This window comes from Chionomys nivalis, chromosome 23, assembly GCF_950005125.1.
Source record: "Chionomys nivalis chromosome 23, mChiNiv1.1, whole genome shotgun sequence".
NCBI lineage: Eukaryota > Metazoa > Chordata > Mammalia > Rodentia > Cricetidae > Chionomys > Chionomys nivalis.
In genome coordinates, this window is record NC_080108.1 from 37,004,605 (window position 1) to 37,017,111 (window position 12,507).

The 12,507-nt window shown below is 37.7% G+C and overlaps 2 protein-coding genes across 2 annotated transcripts in view; both read left to right on the top strand.

Moving 5' to 3' along the window:
- Window positions 1-12,507, top strand: part of Ano5 (anoctamin 5) — a 96,917-nt gene that overhangs the window by 16,887 nt on the left and 67,523 nt on the right. The gene's annotated exons all lie outside the window — the stretch shown is intronic.
- Window positions 9,980-10,646, top strand: LOC130865422 (60S ribosomal protein L19). The gene has a single exon (XM_057756472.1). The coding sequence runs from the start codon at window positions 9,987-9,989 to the stop codon at window positions 10,575-10,577; it is 591 nt and encodes a 196-aa protein (XP_057612455.1). The 5' UTR covers window positions 9,980-9,986; the 3' UTR covers window positions 10,578-10,646.

The following is a 12,507-nucleotide window of genomic DNA, read 5'->3' on the forward strand; positions in this document are numbered from 1 at the left end:
TAATAAAAAGATAGCTTTTGTGTTGAGCTCTAACTCTGGTTCTATCACGAATTGCTTCCTGAGTTCATTATTTTTGCTTTAATGTCTCTCAGACGGCAAGGTGGGTTCACAGCATCAAGTATGTTATCTTGTTCTTTGTCACATCCCCAGGTACTCAGAATGCTGTTAGGGTTTGATGCGTGCTCCATATTTGAAATGATGAATAAGAGACTTGATCTCCATGTATAAGGATTTGTATGCGTGGACATATTGTAGACATATATGTGCAGGTATTTATTTAAATACTGAAACATTACACAGGTCATAACTTGAAAACTGAGTGTCATCCCCAGAACCTGAACTTACTTAGCTTTGCATCTTTCTACCTTGTCTGAGGAACCATCTATTAATGCCTCTGAGATTCATAGACAACAGCCATCTTTGTATGTTTTTATATTTTCTATGGATGATCCCTTCACACCCTGCCCTTTCTTGAGGATCTCTGCTTCTCATGGTCATCTTCTTTTCCAATAGGGACAGTACAGGCTGAGAGCCTTGTTGACTTTCTTCTTCCTCTTTTCTTCCTAAAATTTCTGAGTTTTGAATCTCAGAAAACTGACTTCGTTTCCTGTTGCGAGGGAGAGGACCCACTTGTTTGTCCGGCCATCTGGCTTGCTTAGCCCCCAAAATAACCACACAGAAACTGTATTAATTAAATTACTGCTTGGCCCATTAGTTCTGGCCTCTTATTGGCTAATTCTCACATCTTGATTTAACCCATTTCTATTAATTTGTTCTTTGTCATGTGACTGTGGCTTACCAGAAAGATTCTAACCGGTGTCTGTCTCAGACAGAGAATCCATGGCTTCTCTGACTCTGCTTTCTTCCTCCCAGAATTCAGTTCCATTTTTTCCACCTACCTAAGTTTTGCCCCTATCAGGCCAAGGCAGTTTCTTTATTCATTAACCAATACAAGCAGCATATAGAAAGAAGGACCTCCTATACCATTTCCCCTTTTCAGTTTAAACAAAAAGGAAGGCTTTAACTTTAACATAGTAAAATTACATTTAACAAAACAGGTAGCAAATAAGAATTATAGTTACAATATTTATATATACTTTTTCTTTTATCATAACTAAGTAAAGCTGTATTATTACTATTTATTATTCAATTCCATCAAATACTCCAGAAGGATATAATATTACCTAAGTAAACAGGAAGTACATTGTAAGCAACTCCTAAAATTCTAGAATTGACAGAGACATCTCACTGCCTGGAAAGTCACCCAAAGTTCTTCTGTACCATTGGGACATCCATCTTTAGCCCACAGGCCCATAGTATCCAGCAGACTTTTCTATGAAGCAGGAAAATTCGAAGACAGTTCAGTCACTTTCTTCTGTATCCTGCAAATATCTCACAGAGTCTTTCATTAGGTGAAGGATCATCTCACTTTTAGGCAAGTCCAGCAATCGTTTCTCTTCATGTCATGCATGTCCAGTGAAGCAGTCCAGGAAAGAACAGTTTCTTGCCCAAATGGCTAAGAAGCCTCTTCAATGCCCATGTTCCTCTCGAAGTAGCTTGGTGCTTCCAGGAACAGATGCTTCTCACTGTCATGAAAAGTTCTAAGTTCTTAAAGGTTTTAAATGCCATATTCTGAAGGTCTCTGAAAGGTTTGAAGAATACCTAACTGAAATATATCTCTATACATCTAGAAAATCTAACATGATTACAAGCTTGACTATTATAGATGATTATCCATTAACCTATATTTCTCAATTATCCATTACATTTTTTAAATAAACTACATAATCACAACACCTCAATCAAGAGCAGAAATATACATATAACAAGATTGACCTTAAATTTGTATCAATGAACCAAGATCCATACCAATGCAAATTATTTATACTATATCATACCCCCTTTAAATGCAAAAGAACATTTATAAACAATATTTTGGAATATGGGCATAGTTTTTTTTCTCTCATAACTGCTTCCTGCTGTATGGGTGCGCTGTTAATCAGGTCTTTCATGGTGTATCCTGTGTGCTAGGTTCATTTCAGTCAGCCATTGGGCAAAGAAATTTTTTGAGGATGTTTATGACAACCTTTCAGGAGTCCTTGGTCTATGAAACCATATTTGCCTGTAGGCAATCCACAGTTTCTCATCCTCTGTGAAAACAAAAGAAGAACCTCTTTTCCCAAGCAACATGTTCTTAGACCCAAATTCTGAAGTCAAGATACCTTTATAATATACATGCTGGTTTAGCTAAGCAGCCCATATAATGGAATATATCTCTGTACTTAGTTCCTTCACAGTTGAAACATTCAAAGATTACACAATATACATAATCCAGATTCTCTGTGAATTTTCTATTTTTATGTGGCTTTTTTACTTCTTTTAATCTATGAATGTCTATAATCTGTCTCTTTAAAGACTTTACCCCCTTTTTTAACATTATTTTATGACTCTCTATACTCTTTTTCTTCTTTCTCCCAAGTCTGTGTACATTTATCTAACACTGTGACCCATTAAAAGGTCTTTTATCTCTAAATCAGTCATATTGTGAATCTGTAATTCACAATATGTAAGTCCAGGAGCACTTCTTAAAATGTTAAGCGCTTCTTAAACTTAAGTTGTGCCATTAGTAGGGGTAATATGGTACTACAGCAAAAACCTGTGTCAAACTCATTTTTTTTTTGTTTTTGTTGTTGTTGTTTTTTAGAATTCCTTTTAAAGCTTTCTCAGGTTTTACATGGATATTGTTGACCACATTGGAGTGCCAATTGTTGTAAGGAGAAGGAATACAGTTCTGTGTGATTATTTCTTGTGTAAGCTAGCCAGATGGCTGGGACAGACAAGTGGGCCCTCTCCCTTACAACATTTTCCTTATCCACTGCCACTCTGTCCTCCACTACGCCTTTCTAATAACCCATGAACATAGCACATGCATATGTGTATATTTTGTCATTTGTCATTTCTGTTCTTAAATGTCCTTTCCCAACATTCTTAGCTTTTATTTAACCACCCATTCTCCAAAATTATATCACTGTAAGTGACTGTAACTCTGTAAGTCTGTTCCATTTGCTTTTTTTTAACCCATCTCTTAATCATTCATGCTCATAAACTTTTTCATTACACAGACCATTAAAGATACTGTTATATTGCCATAGTTAGCTTCCTTCCTCCTTTGAAACACAATTAATAAAATCTAAGGGTCAGAAATTGGGATTCAAGATGAAGATCTGAAAAGCAAAACAACCATCCACTAGCTCTCACCTTGACCTAAGTCTTAAATAGCAATCTTGCTTCCAGGAATCTCAGAATAAGACTGTGTGTTAAAAGCTGTTTCCTCCCATTTTATAATCTTCTCTAGGGCTGGGATTAAAGGCATACACCACTGGGATTAAAAGCATGCATCAACAAATTTCTATGACAACTAGTGTGGCTACTGGGATTAAAGGTGTACATGTCATTGTGGCACTGGGATTAAAGTTATGTGTTACCATAACCTGGTCTATAAGGCTGACCGGTAGGACTGTTTTACTCTCAGATCTTTAAGCAGTCATATTAAATTATAACTGAAAATTTCCTTTCTCAGCCGCCGTACTACCAAAAACCCTGTAGTTTTAAAATGCGGCTTTCTGGGCCCTATAGCTGGCGCAAACTCAGGCTATGGAGCATTTGTGGGTCTGGGTGTTTGTGTGTCTGCTCGGTATGGGGAAAAAAGTAGCTGAGATCCTGCCCATGACTCAGCTCTTCCTGCCTGGGCAGATGGCAGAATCAGGCTTGGGCAGGTGGGAGAGCATGGCAGATTCCTGCCACCATACAGAGAGTTTCCAGGCTGCACAATGCTCTGCATGGCAGATTTGGCTGTAACTCAGAAAGAAAGAGTTTATGTACCGCACGCTCAATCTCAGGGTTAAAGTGTTGAGTGTGGCGCCTACCTGGCGGTCCTAGAGGTAGCAGATAGGGTGTGTTCATCATTTTGAAATTGGAGAGAGGTGGAGCCAACATCTAGAGGATGGAGCTAGAAAACATTATACTTTGATTTGCATTTATCTGATGACTAAGGATTTTGAATATTTCCTTAAGTGTCTTTCAGACATTTTAGATTCCTTTGTTGAGAGTTCTCTGTTTAGGTCTGTACTCCATTTTTTTATTGGATTATGTGATCTTTTGGTGTCCAATTTCTTGAGTTCTTTGTATACTCTGTCTGCTGTGGGTTTAGTGAAGATCTTTTCCCATTATATAAGCTGTCATTTTGTTTTGTTGAGTGTGTGCTTTGCTTTACAGAAGTATTTCAACTTCAGGAGGTCCCATTTATTAATCAGTATCTGTGCTGCTGGGGTTATATTTAGGAAGTAGTTCCCTGTGCCAATGTGTTCAAGTGTACTTCCCATTTTGTCTTCCGTAAGGTTCAGTGTGGCTGGCTTTATGTTGAGGTCTTTGATCCATTTAGACTTGAGTTTTGTGTATAGATATGAGTCTATTTTCATTCTTCTACATGTTGATATCCAGTTATGCCAGTACCACTTGTTAAATGTGCTTTTTCCATTTGATATTTTTTGCTTCTTTATCAAAGATTAGATGTTCAAAGATGTGTGGAGTGATATCTATTTGGTTCCATTGGTCCTCCTGTCTTTTTTATGCCAATACCAGGCTGTTTTCAGTACTTTAGCTCTGTAGTAGAGTTTGAAGTCAGGGATTGTGATGCCTCCAGAAGTTCTTTTCTTGTACAGAATTGTTTTGGCTATTCTGGGTTTTTTTGCTTTTCCATATGAAGTTGAGTGTAGTAAGAGGAGTGGCGGGCTGTGTCCCACCACCCAGCTAGCTTATACTCTGAAATAACAACACACAAATTGTATTCATTTAAACACAGCCTGGCCCATTATTTCTAGCCTCTTATTGGCTAACTCCTGATCTAACCCATTTTAATAATTTGTATGTCACTACGAGGTTTCAGCTTACCGGCATGAGTCTAACCAGCATCCATATTGGGAAAGAGAATCATGGCATTTGCCACACTTCCCTTCTTCCCAGAATTCTGTTCTGTCTACTCCACCCACTTAAGGGCTGCCCTATCAAAAGGCCAAGGCAGTCTCTTTATTCAACCAATGAAAGCAAACCATCCTACACCATTTCCCCTTTTCTGTTTAAACAAAAAGGAAGGTTTTAACATAGTAAAATACATATAACAAGTATCAAGCAAGAATTACAGTTACAATATTTAGATATATTTTATCTTTTATTATAATAATGGGAAACTATAACTATGGCTTTGCATTCTTCAACTTCATCAAAGACTCCAGAAGGATATAATATTCCCTAAGTAAAGAAGTAAGCAACTTCCAAAACTCTAGAATTGACAGGGACATCTTGCTACGTGTACAGTCACCCAAAGTTCTTCTGTACCATTGGGGCATCCATCTTTGGCCTTCAGGATTATGGTATCCAACAGACATTTTCATGAAGCAAGAAATTTTAAAGACTGTTTAGTCACTTTCTTTTGTATCCTGCAGAATGTCTCACAGACTCTCTTATAAATCAAGAACCCCAAAGGAACATCTCACCTTTAGGCAAGTTCAGCAGTCTTCTCTCTGTGGATTCTTTGTGTCCAGTTTATGCAACAGTTCAGGCAAGAGCAGTTTCTTGCCCAAATGGCTAACCAACTCCATGAGGAGCCTCTTCGATTCCCATATTCCTCTTGAAGCAGATTGGTTCTGCCAGAAACATATGTGTCTCGTCATGAAAAGCCCTAAGTTATTAAAACATTAAATGCCATATTCTGCAGTCTCTGAAAGATATGAAAAATGCCTATCTAACTGAAATATATTTCTGTATATCTAGAAAATCTGACTAACATGACTACAAGCTTGATTATTATTGATGATTATCTAATAACAACCTATATTTCCTAATTATACATTACATTTTTTAAATGAACTACACAATCACAATACCTTAATCAAGATCAGAAAAGCACATATAACAAAATTGACCTAAACTTGTATCAATAAATGAAGATTTTACCAATGCATATTATTCATATCTATATCATCTCCCTTTAAATGTAAAAGAACATTTATAAACAATATTTGGGAATATGGGCACAGTTATTTCTCTCCAAACTGCTTCATGCTGAATGGGGGTGCTGTTAATCAGATCTTCCATGGTGTAACCTATGTGCTAGGTTCATCTCAGTTACCAGTTGAGTGAAGTAATTTTCTGAAAGTGTTCACAGCAACCTTTCAGGAGGGTGTGGTCTATCATACCATATTGGTATAGAAGCAATCCACAGGGTCTCATCCTCTGTGAAAACAAAAGAAGAACCTCTTTTCCAATGTATCATACCCTTAGACCCAAATTCTGAAGTCATAATACCTTTATAGTATCCATTCTTGTTTAGCTTGGCAGCCCATATAATGAGATGTCTCTCTCTACTTAGCTTCTTCGCAGTCAAAAAATTTAAAGAAAACACAATAATATATATAATCCAGACTCTCTGTGAATTTTCCATTTTTACATGGCTTATTTCTCTATACTTCTTTTAATCTATGACTATCTGTATTGTCTCTTTAAAGACTTTACCCCTTTTTTAAGCATTAACTTTACTTTAGACTTTTTTAATACTCTTTTTCTACACTCTCCCAAGTCTATGTATGTCTATCTAACACTATGACCCATTTAGAGGTCTTTTATGTCTGAATCTGTCGTATTGCATTGTCTGTAATTCTCTGCTGTCTTGAAGAGCTTTTAGAATGCTAAGCTCTTAAGAATCTAAACTGCAACAATGCTAGGTCAAATACAGGTACTGCCTGCTTGCCCACCCAGTTCAACATGGCGAAGCCTCTTGTGTCTCTGAGCCGTGTACACTGCACTGCTAGCATGGTGGAGCTGCTCTGGATGTTGGCTCCACCTCTCTCCAATTTCAATGATGAACACACCCTGTCTGCTAGCTCTAGGACTGCCAGGTAGGAGCCACACTCAACACTTTAACCCTGAGATTGAGCGTGCGGTACATAAACTCTTTCTTTCTGAGTTACAGTCAAATCTGCCATGCAGAGCATTGTGCAGCCTGGAAACTCTCTGTATGGTGGCAGGAATCTGCCATGCTCTCCCACCTGCCCAAGCCTGATTCTGCCATCTGCCCAGGCAGGAAGAGCTGAGTCATGGGCAGGATCTCAGCTACTTTTTTCCCCATACCGAGCAGACACACAAACACCCAGACCCACAAATGCTCCATAGCCTGAGTTTGCACCAGTGGTAGGGCCCAAGAAGCCGCATTTTAAAACCACAGGGCTGTTGTTTGTACGGCTGCTGAGTAAAGAAATTTTCTCTTAAAGAAGCTATGGCATGCCACCAGCTGTGCTAAACTTTATATTTATGTCTAGAATTCTTTTTTGAGCCTTTTCAGGTTTTACGTGGAGTTAGTTGACCACGTTGGGTGCCACTCTGTAGTAAGAAGAGCAGCGGGCTGTGTCCTACTGCCTGGCTAGCTTATACCCCAAAATAACAACACACAAATTGTATTCATTTAAATACTGCCTGGCCCATAATTTATAGCCTCTTATTGGCCAACTCTCACACCCTGATCTAACCCATTTCTAATAATCTGTATGTCACCACGAGGTCGTGGCTTACCTTGCATGAGTCTAACCAGTGTCCATCTCAGGAAGGAGAATCATGGCATCAGCTACACTTCCCTTCTTCCCAGCATTCTTTTCTGTCTACTTTGCCCACTTAAGGGCTGCCCTATCAAAAGGTCAAGGCAGTCTCTTAATTCAACCAATGAAAGCAACACATCCTACATCAGCTGAGTACCATTCTTTTGAGGTCTTTGAAGAATTTTGTTGGGATTTTGATGGGCATTGCGTTGAATCCATAGATTGCTTTTGGTAAGATTGCCATCTTTACTATGTTAATTCTGCCTATCCAAGAGCATGGGAGATCTTTCTACTTTCTGGTGCCTTTTTCAATATCTTTCATTAAGGATTTTAAGTTCTTGTCATACAAGTCTTCCACTTGTTTGGTTAGAGTTACTCTGAGATATTTTATGCTATTTGTGGCTATTGTGAAGGGTGTTGATTCTCTGATTTCTTCCCCAGACCTTTTATCATCTGGTACAGGAGGGCTACTGATTTTTTTGAGTTAATTTTGTATCCTGCTACATTGCTGAAAGTGTTTATGAGTTGTAGAAGTTCCTTGGTAGAATTTTTGGGATCACTTATGTAAACTAGCATATTATCAGCAAACAATGAGAATTTTAATTCCTCTTTTTCGATTTGTATCCCCTTGATCTCCTTTTGATGTGTTATTGCTCTAGCTAAGACCTCAAAAACTATATTGAATAGATATGGAGAGAGTTGACAACCTTATCTTGTTCCTGATTTCAGTGGAATTGCTGTGAGTTTCTCTCCATTTAGTTTGATGTTGGCTGTTGGCTTCCTGTATATTGCCTTAATTATGTTTAGGTAAGTTCTTTGTATCCCTGCTCTCTGCAAGACCTTTATCATGAAGGGATGTTGTATTTTCTCAAAAGCTTTTTCGACATCTAATTAGATGATCATGCGGTTTTTATTTTTCAGTTTGTTTGTATGGTAGATTATGTTGACAGATTTTTGTATGTTGAACCATACCTACATCTGTGGGATGAAGCCAACTTGGTCATGGTGGATGATGGCTCTGATGTGTTCTTGGATTCAATTTGCCAGTATTTTATTTGGTATTTTTGCATCAATATTCATGAGTAAGATTGGTCTGTAATTCTCTTTCTTAGTAATGTCTTTCTGTGGTTTGGGTATCAGTGTAATTGTAGCCTCATAAAAAGAGTTTGGCAATGTTCCTGCTGTTTCTATTGTGTGGAATAATTTGAGGGGTATTGGTATTAGTTCTTCTTTGAAAGTCTTGTAGAATTCTGAGCTGAAATCATCTGACCCTGGGCTTTTTTTGGTTGGGAGACTTTTGATGACTGTTTCTATTTCTTAAGCAGTTATAGGTCTGTCTAATTTGCTTATCTGGTCTTGATTTAATTTTGGTAAGTGATATTTATCCAGAAATTTGTCCACTTCATTTAAGTTTTCCAATTTTGTGAAGTACAAGTTTTCAAAATATGACCTGATGATCCTCTGGATTTCCTCCGTGTCTGCTGTTATGTTCCCCTTTTCATTTCTGATTCTGTTAATTTGGATATTCTCTCTCTGCCTTTTGGTTAGTTTTGATAAAGGTTTGTCTATTTTGTTGATTTTCTCAAAGAACCAACTCTTTGTCTCATTGATTCTTTGTATTGTTTTCTTTGTTTCTATTTTGTTGATTTCAGCACTCAATTTGATTATTTCCTGCCATCTAATTCTCTTAGGCATGTTTGCTTCTTTATGTTCTAAAGTTTTCAAATGTTTTGTTAATTCACTAGTGTGAGATTTTTCCAGCTTCTTTATGTAGGCATTTAGTGCTATGAACTTTCCTCTTAACACTGCTTTCATTGTGTCTCATAAATTTGGTTATGTTGTGTGATCATTTTCATTGAATTTTAGGAAGTCTTATTTTCCCCCTTTATTTCTTCCTTGATCCATTGATGATTCATGTGTGTATTGTTTAATTTCCACATATTTGTAGGTTTTCTGAAATTATTATTGCTGTTGAATTCTGATTTTTAACCATGGTGATCTGATAAGATACATTGGGTTATTTTAATTTTTTGTGCTTGTTGAGGTTTGTTTTGTTATTGAGTATGTGATCAATTTTTGAGAAGGTTCTATGAGGTGCTAAGAAGAAGGTATGTTCTTTTCTGTTTGGATGAAATATTTTATATATGTCTGTTAAGTCCATTTGAGTCTTAACATTTGTTAGTTCTCTTATTTCTTTGTTCATTTTTCGTCTGACTGACCTGTCCAGCGGTGAGAGGGGAGTGTTGAAGTCTCCCACTATTAGTGTGTGGGGTTTAATGTATGATTTAAGCTTTAGAAGTGTTTCTTGAGCTCTTTCCTTTCGCTGTTGCGTCCGCAGCCATGAGTATGCTCAGGCTACAGAAGAGGCTTGCCTCTAGCGTCCTGCGCTGTGGTAAAAAGAAGGTCTGGTTGGACCCCAACGAGACTAATGAAATCGCCAATGCCAACTCCCGTCAGCAGATCCGGAAGCTGATCAAAGATGGGCTGATCATCCGGAAGCCTGTGACTGTCCATTCCCGGGCTCGCTGCCGGAAAAACACTTTGGCTCGACGGAAGGGCAGGCATATGGGCATAGGAAAGCGGAAGGGTACTGCCAATGCCCGAATGCCCGAGAAGGTGACCTGGATGAGAAGAATGCGGATCCTGCGCCGCCTCCTCAGGAGATACCGTGAATCCAAGAAGATTGACCGCCATATGTATCACAGCCTTTACCTGAAGGTCAAAGGGAATGTCTTCAAAAACAAGCGGATTCTCATGGAGCACATCCACAAGCTGAAGGCAGACAAGGCCCGTAAGAAGCTCCTGGCTGACCAGGCTGAAGCTCGCAGGTCTAAGACCAAGGAAGCAAGAAAGCGCCGGGAGGAGCGCCTCCAGGCCAAAAAGGAGGAGATCATCAAGACTCTGTCCAAGGAGGAAGAGACCAAGAAATAGAACTTCCCTAGAGTCTGTACATAGTGGGCTGCCTGTGACCTCAGGTGGATCAGTCATTAAAATAAAACAACCCTTAAAAAAAAAAAAAAAGAAGTGTTTCTTTTACATACATGTGTGCCCTTTTATTTGGAGCATAGATGTTCAGTATTGAAATTTCTTCTTGATGAATTTTTCCTGTGACTGATATGAAATGATCTTCTTTGTCTCTTTTGACTGATTTTAGCTTGAAGTCTATTTTGTTAGATATTAAGATAGCTACACCCGCTTGTTTCTTAGGTTCATTTGATTGGTATAGTGTTTTCCAACCCTTTACTAGAGATGATGTCTGTCTTTGATGTTGAGATGTGTTTCTTCTATGCAGGAGAAGGATGGATTCTATGCATTCTTAAGGCAAATTCAATCTATTTACATTAAGGGATATTAATGACCAGTGATTGCTATCTGCTGTTAATTTAGTTTTCATTGTCGGTAATGTTAATTTGTGTGTTTTTGTTTTCTTTGGGATTTTCTGCTTTGTGACCATCAGTTGTCTGTGTATTTGTTGGTGTAGCCATCTTCCTTGGGTTGGAGTTTTCCTTCTAGTATTTTGTGTAGGGCTGGGTTTGTGGCTAAGTATTGGTGAAACCTAGATTTGTCATGGAATATCTTGTTTTGTCTTTCTATGGTGATTGACAGTTTTGCTGGGTATAGTAGTTTGGACTGGCCTTGGTGGTCTCAATGTCTGCACAATGCTTGACCATGACCTTCTGACTTGCATTGTCTCCAATGAGAAGCCAGGTGTAATTCTGATAGGTCTACCTTTATATGTTACTTGGCCTTTTTCATTTGCAACTCTTAATATTCTTTCTTTACTCTGTATGTTTAGTGTTTTGATTATTATGGGCAAGAGAACTTTTTTTTTGGATCCAGTCTATTTGGTGTTCTGTAAGTTTCTTGTATCTTCATAGGCATATCTTTCTTTAGGTTGGGAAAGTTTTCTTCTATGATTTCATTAAATATATTTTCTGTGCTTTTGAGTTGAAATTTTTTTCTATACCTATTATTCTTAGATTTGGCCTTTTCATGGTATCCCATATTTTCTGAATATTTTGGGTTGATCTTTTCTTAGATTTAATGTTTTCTTTAACTGATGAGTCTATTTCCTCTATTGTATCTTCAGCACTTCAGATTCTCTCTTCCATCTCTTGTATTCTGCTGTTCATACTTGCGTTTGTGGTTCCTGATCATTTTTTCATGATTTCTGTTTCTTTTATTCCTTCGGCTTGTGTTTTCTTTATTGTCTCTATTTCAGTTTTCAAGTCTTGAATAATTTCTTTCATATGTTTGATTTATTTTTCTTGGTTTTCTTTAAGTGGTTTGCTGATGTTCCAATTTTTTGTTTGTCTTTTCCTGGTGTCCTAAAATTTTTCCTCTTCTCATCATTAGCATTTCCACAAATGGCCCATCTTCTAGGATTGCTGAAACTAACTGATACCAGTCATGTGTGATAGCCTTATTGCTGGAAACCCACGTTTTCACCATCTCCATAACAAATGGTGAATACAAGTCATAAGATACTAGTGCTTGTTTAATTTCATCTAGATCATTCATACCTATAGGTTTCCATTCACATTCTCTGAATGCTTTAGGGTATTTAATGCTGGATGGTTTGTTAGAGGTGATTACAGGATAAGTAGCTAAAACCCTTGGTATGTCATCTCTGAATCTGACAGGTAATAGTGATGTTAAATCCTGCCCTTTTACCTCCACCTCCCTTTATCAGTTCTAATAATTTCCTCAATCATTTCAAATCTTTTTACCACTGCTTTTGTAAAGCATTAATCTCTAGACCTGTGAATATATCTAATGATATAAATGACTCACATAACCTCTGGGCCTCATTGTACATGTATGATTTCAAGGTATAAAATTTTTCCAATAATGATAACTT